This window comes from Coregonus lavaretus, assembly GCF_964263955.1.
Source record: "Coregonus lavaretus genome assembly, chromosome: 25".
In the NCBI taxonomy this organism is placed as follows: Eukaryota; Metazoa; Chordata; class Actinopteri; order Salmoniformes; family Salmonidae; genus Coregonus; species Coregonus lavaretus.
In genome coordinates this window covers 5,838,757-5,852,847 of record NC_140012.1, presented here as the reverse complement: position 1 = coordinate 5,852,847, position 14,091 = coordinate 5,838,757, and the positions used below count along the sequence as shown (strand labels likewise).

At 40.9% G+C, this 14,091-nt stretch overlaps 1 protein-coding gene across 1 annotated transcript in view; it reads left to right on the top strand.

Moving 5' to 3' along the window:
• Positions 1-13,293, top strand: part of LOC311100515 (rab11 family-interacting protein 3-like) — a gene marked incomplete at its 5' end in the record, with an annotated part of 97,972 nt that extends 84,679 nt beyond the window's left edge. Inside the window, 4 exons of the mRNA XM_084141435.1 lie at positions 2,650-2,731; positions 8,044-8,181; positions 10,836-11,132; positions 12,916-13,293. Coding sequence (XP_083997561.1) covers positions 2,650-2,731; positions 8,044-8,181; positions 10,836-11,132; positions 12,916-13,032 — 634 coding nt within the window. The 3' untranslated portion in view covers positions 13,033-13,293. The remainder of the gene's footprint in view (positions 1-2,649; positions 2,732-8,043; positions 8,182-10,835; positions 11,133-12,915) is intronic.
• Between the last annotated feature and the right edge of the window lie 798 nt (positions 13,294-14,091).

The window sequence follows — 14,091 nt, the reverse complement described above, 5'->3', positions numbered from 1 at the left end:
GCAATTTATTGGTCTGTAATCTGCAGGGGACTCTCACGATTTTCCTGGTTTTAATATAACTGACATAACGGTTTGATACATGGAACTAGGAAGCACTGAAATGAGTGATGTGTGTTGTCATTTGGGTAAATAGGGCCATTCATTACTTTGTCCTAGAATGTTAAATAAAATTGTATAGGAAAGCCATCAATACCTGGTGCTTTCCTCTACGTTAATGTTTTAAATTTATTTTTGGGTGATTTCTATTTTTAGTGATAGTTTTTTGTCTGCTGATAGCTGCTTCAGGGTTGTTAAGTCTAAGAAGGCTGTAGGATCAGTCCAACTGTTGCTTAATTGAGAGCATCTTGACTGGCTGCATCTGACCGCAAGGCGCTACAGAGGGTAGTGCGTACGGCCCAGTACATCACTAGGGCCAAGCTACCTGCCATCCAGGACCTCTATACCAGGCGGTGTCAGAGGAAGGCGCTAAAAATTGTCAAAGACTTTAGCCACCCAACTCATTGACTGTTCTCTCTGCTACCACACGGCAAGTGGTACTGATGCACCAAATCTGGAACCAACAGGACCCTGAACAGCTTTTTACCCCCAAGCCTTAAGACTGCTAAATAGTTAGTTAAATACTTAACCAAATAGCTACCCCGACTATCTGCAGTGACCCTTTTTGCACTAACTTTGACTCATCACATACGCTACTGTTTACTATATGTCGCTTTATTCCTAGCTACATGTACATATCTACCTCAATTACCTTGTACCCCTGCACATAAACTCGGGACTCGTACCCCTTGTACATACAGTTGAAGTCGAAAGTTTACATACACTTAGGTTGGAGTCATTAAAACTCGTTTTTCAACCACTCCACAAATTTCTTGTTAACAAACTATAGTTTTGGCAAGTCGCTTAGGACATCTACTTTGTGCATGACACAAGTAATTTTTCCAATCATTGTTTACAGACAGATTATTTCACTTATAATTCACTGTGTCAGAAGTTTACATACACTAAGTTGACTGTGCCTTTAAACAGCTTGGAAAATTCCAGAAAATGATGTCATGGCTTTAGAAGCTTCTGATAGGCTAATTGACATCATTTGAGTCAAATGGAGGTGTACCTGTGGATGTATTTCAAGGCCTACCTTCAAACTCAGTGCCTCTTTGCTTGACATCATGGGAAAATCCAAAGAAATCAGCCAAGACCTCAGAAAAAAATGTGTAGACCTCCACAAGTCTGGTTCATCCTTGGGAGCAATTTCCAAACGCCTGAAGGTACCACGTTCATCTGTACAAACAATAGTATGCAAGTATAAACACCATGGGACCACGCAGCCGTCATACCGCTCAGGAAGGAGACCCGTTCTGTCTCCTCGAGATGAACGTTCTTTGGTGCGAAAATGCAAATCAATCCCAGAACAACAGCAAAGGGCCTTGTGAAGATGCTGGAGGAAACAGGTACAAAAGTATCTATATCCACAGTAAAACGAGTCCTACATCGACATAACCTGAAAGGCCGCTCAGCAAGGAAGTAGCCACTGCTCCAAAACCGCCATAAAAAAGCCAGACTACGGTTTGCAACAGCACATGGGGACAAAGATCGTACTTTTTGGAGAAATGTCCACTGGTCTGATGAAACAAAAATAGAACTGTTTGGCCATAATGACAATCGTTATGTTTGGAGGAAAAAGGGGGTCCCTTGCAAGCCAAAGAACACCATCCCAACTGTGAAGCACGGGGGTGGCAGCATCATGCTGTGGGGGTGCTTTGCTGCAGGAGGGACTGGTGCACTTCACAAAATAGATGGCATCATGAGGAAGGAAAATTATGTGGATATATTGAAGCAACATCTCAAGACATCAGTCAGGAAGTTAAAGCTTGATCGCAAATGGGTCTTCCAAATGGACAATGACCCCAAGCATACTTCCAACGCTGTTGCAAAATGGCTTAACGACAACAAAGTCAAGGTATTGGAGTGGCCATCACAAAGCCCTGACCTCAATCCTATAGAAAATTTGTGGGCAGAACTGAAAAAGTGTGTGTGAGCAAGGAAGCCTACAAACCTGACTCAGTTACACCAGCTCTGTCAGGAGGAATGGGCCAAAATTCACCCAACTTATTGTGGGAAGCTTGTGGAAGGCTACCCGAAACATTTGACCCAAGTTAAACAATTAAAGGCAATGCTGCCAAATACTAATTGAGTGTTTGTAAACTTCTGACCTACGAAAGCTGAAATAAATCATTCTCTCTACTATTATTCTGACATTGCACATTCTTAAAATAAAGTGGTGATCCTAACTGACCTAAGACAGGGAATTTTTACTAGGATTAAATGTCAGGAATTGTGAAAAAATGAGTTTAAATGTATTTGGCTAAGGTGTATGTAATCTTCCGACTTCAACTGTAGCCAAGTTATCGTTACTCAATGTGTATCTATTATTACATGTTTTACTTTTCTATTATTTCACTGTTTTCTTTCTCTCTGCATTGTTGGGAAGTGCCCATAAAGTAAGCATTTCACTGTTAGTCCACACCTGTTGTTTATGAAGCATGTGACGAATACAATTTGATTTGATTTTGAATAGGGGTTGTCAATGTGTACTGCACTGTGGCTATATCATCGGTGTATGTTATCAAACTGTGCTGCTTTCTATCGTAGGCTGCAGCAGCTGGATGAGGAGAACAGTGAGCTGAGGTCCTGTGTGCCCTGTTACCGTGCCAACATTGAGAGACTAGAGGAGGTAAGAGCACTGTCTTTTCTCCTCCTCGTCCTTCTCCCCCTCCACCTCCCTTTCCTCTCCTTTCACCTCCATATCAAGCCATTTCTCTTCTCTTCCCTCATCTCTTTTCCCTCCAATCCCTTGTCTATTTACCTCTCCATCCACCTCTTCTCTCCTTTATGACCCCCATTTCTCCAGTTTCCATCTCTTCCCCTCATATCTCCTTTCTCTTCCCTCCCATACCTTGTCTATTTACAGTGAACTCCAAAGGTATTGTGATTTTTATTTTATTTTTGCTCTGTACTCCAGCACTTTGGATTTTAAATGATAGAATGACTGCGGTTAAATTGCAGACTGCCAGCTTTAATTTGGGGGTATTTTCATCCATATCGGGGGTACCGTTTAGAAATTACAGCACTTTTTGTACATAGTCCCCCCCATTTTAGGGGGCCAAAAGTATTGGGACAAATTCTCTCTCTTTCTCTAATATATACAGCTCTGGAAAAAAATTAAGAGACCACTGCAAATTTTTCTTAAATCAGCATCTCTATAATAATAATAATAATATGCCATTTAGCAGACGCTTTTATCCAAAGCGACTTACAGTCATGTGCGCATACATTTTTACGTATGGGTGGTCCCGGGGATCGAACCCACTACCCTGGCGTTACAAGCGCCATGCTCAGTTGAGCTACAGAGGACCACTGTAGGATCTCTACATGTATGACAGCCATTCCATTCCAGTGTCTGTTGAATTCCAACACAGGCACACCTCATTCTACTGAATTAGGTACTGATTAAGTGATCACCTGAACCAAATCTTATTTAACGAGGAAAAGTATAAAAACCACTGCTGTGGTCAATACTATCCTCTTGCAATAGGACCGGCTGGATGGCAAAAACAGTGCTAATAGTACCTCAAAAGTAATATTAATCAAAAAATAACTATTGACCATGCCAAAAGAGTTGAAAAGGAAAGTTGAGTGAGGAAAAGGGTTCAATTCTGGCTTTACAGGCAGAGGGATACAGTGAGCGTCAGGTTGCTTCCATCCTTAAAATTTCAAAGACGGCGGTTCATAAGAACAAGGTCAAGCAGCAGACATTTGGGACAACAAAGCTACAGACCGGCAGAGGGCGAAAACGACTTTCTACTGACCGGGATGACTGCCAACTCATTCAAATGTCACTCAACAACCGTAGGATGACATCAAGTGACCTACAAAAAGAATGGCAAATGGCAGCTGGGGTGAAGTGCACGGCGAGGACGGTTTGAAACAGGCTCCTAGGGGGAAGGCTGAAGTCGTGCAAAGCTAGAAAAAAGCACTTCATCAATGATAAGCAAAGAAGAGCCAGGCTGAGGTTTTCAAAAGACCATAAGGATTGGACCGTAGAGGACTGGAGTAAGGTCATCTTCTCTGGTGTGGATGGAGGACCACCAGATCAAGACCCTGTCATGGCCAGCCCAATCTCCAGACCTGAACCCCATTGAAAACTTCTGGAATGTGATCAAGAGGAAGATGGATGGTCACAAGCCATCAAACAAAGCCGAGCTGCTTGAATTTTTGCGCCAGGAGTGGCATAAAGTCACCCAACATCAATGTGAAAGATTGGTGGAGAGCATGCCAAGACGCATTAAAGCTGTGATTGAAAATCAGGGTTATTCCACCAAATATTGATTTCTGATCTCTTCCTAAGTTAAAACATTAGTATTGTGTTGTTTAAAAATGAACATGAACTTATTTTCTTTGCATTATTCGAGGTCTGACAACACTGCATCTTTTTTGTTATTTTGACCAGCTGTCATTTTCTGCAAATAAATGCTCTAAATGACAAAATTTTATTTGGAATCTACACACAATACCCCATAATGACAAAGCAAAAACTGGTTTTTAGAATTTTTTGCTCATTTATAAATAAAACAAAACTGAAATATCACATTTACATACGTATTCAGACCCTTTACTCAGTAATTTGTTGAAGCACCTTTGGCAGCAATTACAGCCTCAAATCTTCTTGGGTATGACGCTACAAACTTGGCACACCTGTATTTGGGGAGTTTCTCTCATTCTTCTCTGCAGATCCTCTCAAGCTCTGTCAGGTTGGATGGGGATCGTTGCTGCACAGTTATTTTCAGGTCTGTCCAGAGATGTTCGATCGGGTTCTCAAGTCCGGGCTCAGGCTGGGCCACTCAAGGACATTCAGAGACTTGTCCTGAAGCCGCTGTGTGCTTAGGGTCATTGACCTGTTGGAAGGTGAACCTTCGCCCCAGTCTGAGGTCCTGAGCGCTCTGGAGCATGTTTTCATCAAGGATCTCTCTGTACTTTGCTCTGTTCATCTTTGCCTCGGTCCTGACTAGTCTCCCAGTCCCTGCCGCTGAAAAACACCCCCACAGCATGATGCTGCCACCACCATGCTTCACTGTAGGGATGGTGCCAGGTTTCCTCCAGACGTGACGGTATTCAGGGCAAAGAGTTCAATCTTGGTTTCATCAGACCAGAGAATCTTGTTTCTCATGGTCTGAGAGACTTTAGGTGACTTTTGGCAAACTCCAAGCGGGCTGTCATGTGCCTTTTACTGAGGAGTGGCTTCTGTCTGGCCACTCTACCATAAAGGCCTGATTGATCTCCCGAGTGACGCAGTGGTCTAAGGCACTGCATCGTAGTGCTAGCTGTGCCACTAGAGATCCTGGTTCGAATCCAGGCTCTGTCTTAGCCGGCCGCGATTAGGAGACCCATGGGGCGGCGCACAATTGGCCCAGCGTCGTCCAGGGTAGGGGAGGGAATGGCCGACAGGGATGTAGCTCAGTTGGTAGAGCATGGCGTTTGCAACGCCAGGGTTGTGGGTTCGATTCCCACGGGGGCCAATATGAAAAATAAAAAAATAATGTATGCACTCACTAACTGTAAGTCGCTCTGGATAAGAGCGTCTGCTAAATGACTAAAATGTAAAATGTAATTGATGGAGTGCTGCAGAGATGGTTGTCCTTCTGGAAGGTTCTCCCATCTTCACAGTGGCACTCTAGAGCACTGTCAGAGTGACCATCGGGTTCTTGGTCACCTCCCTGACCAAGTCCCTTTTCCCCCGATTGCTCAGTTTGGCCGGGCGGCCAGCTCTAGGAATAGTCTTGGTGGTTCAAAACTTCTTCCATTTAAGAATGATGGAGGCCACTGTGTTCTTAGGGACCTTCAATGCTGCAGACACCCTTCCCCAGATTTGTGCCTCGACACAATCCTGTCTCGGAGCTCTACGGACAATTCATTTGACCTCATGTCAACTGTGGGAGCTTAAATAGACAGGTGTGTGCCTTTCCAAATCATGTCCAATCAATTTAATCTACCACAGGTGGACTCCAATCAAGTAGAAACATCTCAAGGATGATCAATTGAAACAAAATGCACCTGAGCTCAATTTCGAGTCTCATAGCAAAGGATCTGAATACTCATGTAAATGTGATATTTCCGTTTTTTTATTTTATAAATGTGCAAACATTTCTAAAAACCTGTTTCCGCTTTGTCATTATGGGGTATTGTGTGCAGATTGCAGAGGATTTGTATTTATTTAATCAATTTTAAAATAAGGCTGTATGTGGAAAAAGTCAAGGGGTCTGAATTCTTTCCGAAGGCACTGTATATATAGAGACACACATATCATACATCCAAGACATGATAACCTCTCACCATTACAATAACAGGTGAGGTTAGAATTTATTTGGGGGTATGATATTTGTGCGTCTGTAATTTTCTCACCCAATATTATTCACAATTCATTCAGGATTACCCGTAATCATGATAGCATCCACATTAATGTAGAAGTTTTGAGAAACATATTCTATTCTTATTTACAATAAAAGTGACTCCAAAATGACACAATACATTATTTACCATTCATTTCTATTAGGCACAAAATAATCTCAAACACAACCAAAACAAACAGCAAATTCATCCAACAAGCTTGATGTAGTCATTGCCTGCTATGAATATGGGACCAAGTACATAACTTTTTACTACTTTAATATGCATAAGTGAATTTGTCCCAATACTTTTGGTCCCCTAAAATAGGGGGGACTATTCACAAAAAGTTAAATCATTTCTAAACGGTTCACCCGATATGGATGAAAATACCTTTAAATTAAAGCTAATGTAATGGGTTGAAAATAAAGTCACTAAAAACAGATACCCCTTTTTTTAACCAATTCGTTTTTTTGTCTTAATTAATCTAAATGATGTACTCTACATGCTTGAGCATTAGTAGTCCATCATGCCAATAGATGGCGCTGTTGCACTGTGGTAGTAGGAGAAACAACCAAGCGCGCACCATTCTTCAGAATAAATAAAGCGCCAGAACTTTGCAGATGTAAACTTGTCCGTTCTCTTTACTATTACAGGTATGTAACAGAACTTCAGAGAGTATGTAATAACATGCTATTAAACAGCTTTGTCAAGGTGTTATCACGCTAGGAAAGGTTTGGTGTTGTTTTTTGTGTCGAACTGAGAGAGAAGAACGTGCGTTACAATGAGTGAGAGTATATGTTAGCTTGATGCTAGCAGTTACAGAGACTGTTGACTGAGTAGCTTGTACTGGATTTATGTTAGCTTGATGCTAGCAGAGGTAAAAACGATTTACGAGTCACAGAGACCGTTTACTGATTAGCTTACTTGTACTGAATTTTGTCTAGGAGATTTTATAAAGAATCCATTTGTTAGGGATTTCTGAGTTCGTTTAACATGTTATTGGTTTTGTGTAACATTGGGCTCACGAGCTGGTAAACTCGCCGCGCACGTAGTGCGGGTGCATGAGAGGGAGACGATTTTAGTGAGATGCTACTATCTTAAAGCTGAATGTATTGGCAGTTTTCTATATTGGTATAGGTATATAGAAAAACAGTCATTTATTTTTGTCTTTATATATGTGTTTCTATTGTATGAATGTGAAGTACATTTTGGTTTTCATGTGAAATTATACAGTAAGACAAGGTTATTTGTGGAACATTTTTGAATTCTGCTTTAGGTAAAGTGCATTTATGTTGTGCACTTGTTTGATGTGAATGTTTTTCAAAGTAAGAACAAGAGAAAAAACATTATTCAGAATAAAGAAAGCGCCAGAACTTTGCAGATGTAAACTTGTGTCTGTTCTCTTTACTATTACAGACCATCTCAGCTACAGACTGAGGCTGGTAACACTGACAGTCTGCACTTTAACTTCATAGTCACTGTATCATTTCAAATCCAAAGTGCTGGAGTACAGAGCCAAAACAACCAACAAATTGTCACTGTCTCAATACTTTTGAAGCTCACTGTATCTCTCACCCCTCCTTCCTCTTGTTTGCCCATTAGGAGAAGAGGAAGCTAGAGGATGAGGTGGAGGATGCGACTGAGAGGCTGAACGAGGAGCTGGAAACCCGCAGGAAGACGTCCGACAAGCTGACCCACGAGCGCCACCAGAACCAGAAGGAGAAGGAACACACGCAGGAGGTGAGGTCATGAGGTCACACCTGTACATCGTAACCCACTGTACTAGTTTTGCTCTGTCAATGAGTGGGATTAGGGTTCCTTTTGGCTTTCGTTATTTTTCATCTGCTGGGTAGAATAAATAAAATAAATAAATAGGGCTGTTAACGTTAACACGTTACATTTTTTTATGTAGGTAATTATTTTGATGCCGTTAATCGCATCTCCATTGCTTCACCGTATCAACCCTTTTTAAGCAAGTGTTTCTGCACGGACTCTATTAAGCGCAACACACAACACAGCGTTCACTCGCTGGCAGCAGCTTCTGTTATGTAGCGATGTCTGTCTGACTGTGGTGCTTAAACATTCACTATATGCACGTCTTTGAGCAACAAGAAAAACGTACTGAAAGTTAACGATAAACACATTCCCAGGTGTTTCTTTAGATAACCGCAAAAGCATCATTTGTACAGAAGTAGCTAGCTAGTTATGCTCAGTGCTTAATTTGAAAATCGGGAGGTGCCGAAACAAACAGTGAGCATGAGAAGGGGATGACCTGGGGAGTTCTGAGGTACCAGAATGCATAAAAAAAAAAAAAAAATCCTTTATAATAAATCATTGTATTTAAATCATCGCTTTTGCGTAGTGGCATAGAGCAGTAGAGTAGAGGCACTTACAGAAGTTGCACACATGGGGCACATTTTTAGTAGCATTATGTCCGAAGAAAGTTTTGACCTTTTTATAAACACAAATGATCGAAATGGCAGGCTACTTTGACGATGACAAACTGAGAATCAGAGATCAATAAAAATGACCTTGTCTTGAATCCATCAATTGTCTAGGCCTAGGTGTGTGGAGGCACATATTGTAGGCTACAATATGAGAAGGAAATAATAGTCCTAAAAATCCTTTCCAGTTTCACTGACTCACCCAATGATGCGCAGCTCACTCACTGGTGATGGCCGATGCACTCGTGCCAAAAGCCTATCTCTCTCTCTTTTGTAAAACAATATTTGGAAGTTGATCAAATATTTTGGTGGCCTACAGCATATAGTCTAAATAAATGATTTAAGTGCAACGCTTGAGAGATGAGAGTTCAGGCTCATGTCTATCGGAGCAGAGAGGGAACTTGATTTAACTCCGATCACTTTTTGAAAAACATATTACAGTGCAAACAGTGAACAAATTGTATAAATAATTCAGCGTGAGGTACCGTAGCTGGGCAAATAGGTGCCAGAACAAATTAGGTCAAATCTGAGAGGTGCCAGATCCTGTTCCGGCAGGATCTGGCACATATATTAAGCACTGGTTATGCTAACGTTAACCAAACTAATGTTAAACATGGTCATCACTGAATGCCTCTTTATACAGTGCCTTGCAAAAGTATTCATCCCCCTTGGTGTTTTTCCTATTTTGTTGCATTACAACCAGTAATTTAAATAGATTTTTATTTGGATTTCATGTAATGGACATACACAAAAATAGTCCAACTTGGTGAAGTGAAATGAAAAAAATTACTAGTTAAAAAAAATTCTAAAAGATAAATAACGGAAAACTGGTGCGTGCATATGTATTCACCCCCTTTGCTAAGAAGCCCCTAAATAAGATCTGGTGCAACCAATTACCTTCAGAAGTTTTTTAAATTAAAAAAATAAAGTTAAAATACCTATCACATTTCACATTTAGTAATGACAGAAACTTCACGCACAGTAAAACTTGTGTATAACTTAATACAATTATTTCAAAAAAGGTGCTTGTACATTGATAAGCATACCAAAGCACACCAAAGACGGCATTAACGATAAGTAATAAAATAAAGACGGCACTTCAACAAGCCTATTTCACACCATAGCCTGCTGAATTTGCAAGATAACTTTTCTTTCATTTTGATTTCAGCACAAATTAAAATGTGGCGCTGACCCGCCCATTGATTGATGTTTCAGCATTGTCTCAATGCATGCACAGTTACAAGCCTGCTAGAGTTAGCAGCAGCCGGACAAGGAATATCCACCGCCGTAGTGTGGATTAAGCCTGAGCTTGAACGTGAAGCTAACTGAAGCTGGCTAACTTTAGAAAACCCTGAGTAGATCTAGCTTCAATCATAGTATACCCCTCTGGCTGATCTGTTGTTATTGTCGTCTGTGGAATTCATAATATTGTTGGACAGGTTGAAATGCTCTTTGTATCCATAGAGCCAGTTCTTTTTTTTCCTATAGGTAATCTTCCAATCAGAAATTGGGAGAACACTCATTTAGAATGCCTGAAGCTTTAACAGTACGTGTGTGTGTGTGTGTGTGTGTGTGTGTGTGCGCATGAGAAATGTTTAACTTCAAGAACATTGATAACAGGGAGTAGGCCTACTTAAACATTGGGAGCATTTTGTTTCTGATAGAGATTATTTTGTGTTTCCGTCCCTTACAATAAAAGTATGCCTTCCTTTAGGGACAAATTTGAGCAAATTCAAAAATTGTGATTAATCGTGATTAACCATAGAAAATCATGTGATTAATCGCATTTATTTAAATCATTTGAGAGCCCTAGTAAAAAAGGATACCTACAATTGTTTTATTTTTCTTTCAACCAACCCCTCCAACGGTTTGTGACTAGTTGCTCTTGCAGAATAGACTATTGCGGTATCTCTCTCTAACAGCAGTCTCTCTCTCCCCTCCCTCAACCAGCTGATTGAGGACCTGCGGAAGCAGCTGGAGCACCTGCAGCTATACAAGCTGGAGGCGGAAGCCAGGAGGGGGCGCTCTCCCAGCGCCGGGCTGCAGGAGTACCAGAGCCGCACCCGCGAGGCCGAGCTGGAGCAGGAGATCCGACGCCTTAAGCAAGACAACCGCAGTCTGAAGGAGCAGAACGACGAGCTGAACGGCCAGATCATCAACCTGAGCATCCAGGGAGCCAAGAATCTGGTGACGGCCTCCTTCTCCGAGTCGCTGGCGGCCGAGATCAACTCTGTGTCCCGGGGAGAGGTGAGTCACAATATAGATAGTAGACAGTAGATGCACATATACAGTGCCTTCAGAAAGTATTCACACCCCTTGACTTTTTCAACATTTTGTTGTGTTATAGCCTGAATTTAAAATGTATGAAATTTAGATTTTTTGGTCACTGGCCAGCACACAATACAACATAATGTCAAAATGGAATTATGTTTTTCGAAATGTTTACAAATTAATAAAGAATGAGAAGCTGAAATGTCTCGAGCCAATAAGTATTCAACTCCTTTGTTATGGCAAGCCTAAATAAGTTCAGGACTAAACAGTTGCTTAACAAGTCACATAATAAATTGCATGGACTTGAATGACTACATCATCTCTGTACCCCACACATACAATTATCTGTAAGGTCCCTAAGTCAAGCAGTGAATTTTAAACACAGTTTCAACCACAAAGACCAGGGAGGTTTTCCAATGGCTCGCAAAGAAAAGCACCTATTGGTAGATATATATATATTTTTAAAAACAGACATTGAATATCCCTTTCAGCTTGGTGAAGTTATTAATTACACTTTGGATGGTGTATCAATACACCCAGTCACTACAAAGATGCAGGCATCCTTCCTAACTCAGTTGCTGGACGGGAAGGAAACACCAGTGGTGACTTTAAAACAGTTACAGAGTTTAATGGCTGTGATAGGAGAAAACTGAGGATGGATCAACAACATTGTAGTTAATCCACAATACTAACCTAATTGACAGAGTGGGGAGGTAGAAAGCCTGTACAGAATACAAATATTCTAAAACATGCATCCGGTTTGCAACGAGGCACTAAAGTATTACTGCAAATAATTCACTTTTTGTTCTGAATACAAAGTGTTCTATTTGAGGCAAATCCAATACAACACATTACTGAGTACCACTCTCCATATTTTCAAGCTTAGTGGTGGCTGCATCATCTTATGGGTATGCTTGTAATTGTTAAGGACTGGGGAGTTTTTCAGGATAAAAAATAAACGGAATGGAGCTAAGCACAGGCAAAATCCTAGAGGAAAACCAGTTTCAGTGTGCTTTCCACCATACACTTGGAGATTAATGAACCTTTCAGCAGGACAATAACCTAAAACACAAGGCCAAATCTACACTAGAGTTGCTTACCAAGAAGACAGTGAATGTTCTTGAGTGGCTGAGTTACAGTTTTGACTTAAATCTGCTAGCAATGATCAATAACCAATTTGACAGAGCTTGAAGACTTTTGAAAAATAATAATGGGTGTGGAAAGCTCTTAGAGACATACCCAGAAAGACTCACAGCTGTATTGACTGAGGGTTGAATACTTATTTAATCAAGATATATTAGTGTTTTATTTTTTTGTACATTTATTACATTTTTTATAACTTCCACTTTGACATTGCAGAGTATGTTGTGTAGATCGTTGACACGAAATGACAATTACATCCATTTTAATCCTACTTTTTTAACAACAAAATGTGGAAAAAGTCGAGGGGTGTGAATACTTTCTGAAGGCACTAGATATACAGAGAAGACTATGCATTGATATACAGGCCATAAATATACTGTATATCTCAGTGAGACTAACTTTGATGAATAAAGATGGAATAAAATACATTTCTTACAACTTCTGGTGCCCATATTACGGCCCCCATCAAAATTCTGAATCTTAAATGTAAATAGCTGAAATCTGTATCGTATGTCTTGTGTCCCTTTTTACCTTCTTGAATAATTGTTCAATGCAAATGAAAAGTTCATATAAGTTACTATCCTTCTAAACATTTGATCTGTTTTGTTGTTTGCAGTTGATGGAGGCCATCCGCAAGCAGGAGGACGTCAACTTCCGACTACAGGACTACATCGACCGCATCATCGTGGCCATCATGGAGTCCAACCCCTCCATGCTGGAGGTCAAGTACTAGAGACGGCCATCTTGGAACAGGGCAGCCTGGCGGCCTCTCCGCCTCACTGGACTGCCATACTGAGAGAGACTGGCTAAACACTTAGACTGGCTACTGAGACTGACCACAAATATGTGTGTGTATGTATGTATGTATGTATGTGTGTGTGTGTGTGTGTGTGTGTATATATATGTGTGTGTGTGTGTGTGTATATGTATGTATATACACTACCGTTCAAAAGTTTGGGGTCACTTAGAAATGTCCTTGTTTTCGAAAGAAAAGCAATTTTTTTGTCCATTAAAATAACATCAAATTGATCAGAAATACAGTGTAGACATTGTTAATGTTGTAAATGGCTATTGTAGCTGGAAACGGCTGATTAAAATTTTTTTTTGAATATCTACATAGGTGTACAGAGGCCCATTATCAGCAACCATCAGTCCTGTGCTCCAATGGCACGTTGTGTTTGCTAATCCAAGTTTATCATTTTAAAAGGCTAATTGATCATTACAAAACCCGTTTGCAATTATGTTAGCACAGCTGAAAACTGTTGTGCTGATTAAAGAAGCAATAAAACTGGCCTTCTTGAGACTAGTTGAGTATCTGGAGCATCAGCAATTGTGGATTCGATTACAGGCGCCTCACAGGTCCTCAACTGGCAGCTTCATTAAATAGTACCCGCAAAACACCAGTCTCAATGTCAACAGTGAAGAGGCGACTCCGGGATGCTGACCTAGGCAGAGTTGCAAAGAAAGAGCCATATCTCAGACTGGCCAATAAAAATAAAAGATTAAGATGGGCAAAAGAACACAGACACTGGACAGAGGAAGATTGGAGAAAAAGTGTTATGGACAGAAGAATTGAAGTTTGAGGTGTTCGGATCACAAAGAAGAACATTTGTGAGACGCAGACCAAATGAAAAGATGCTGGAGGAGTGCTTGATGTCATATGTCAAGCATGGTGGAGGCAATGTGATGGTCTGGGGGTGCTTTGGTGGTGGTAAAGTGGGAGATTTGTACAGGGTAAAAGGGATCTTGAAGAAGGAAGGCTATCACTCCATTTTGCAACGCCATGCCATAC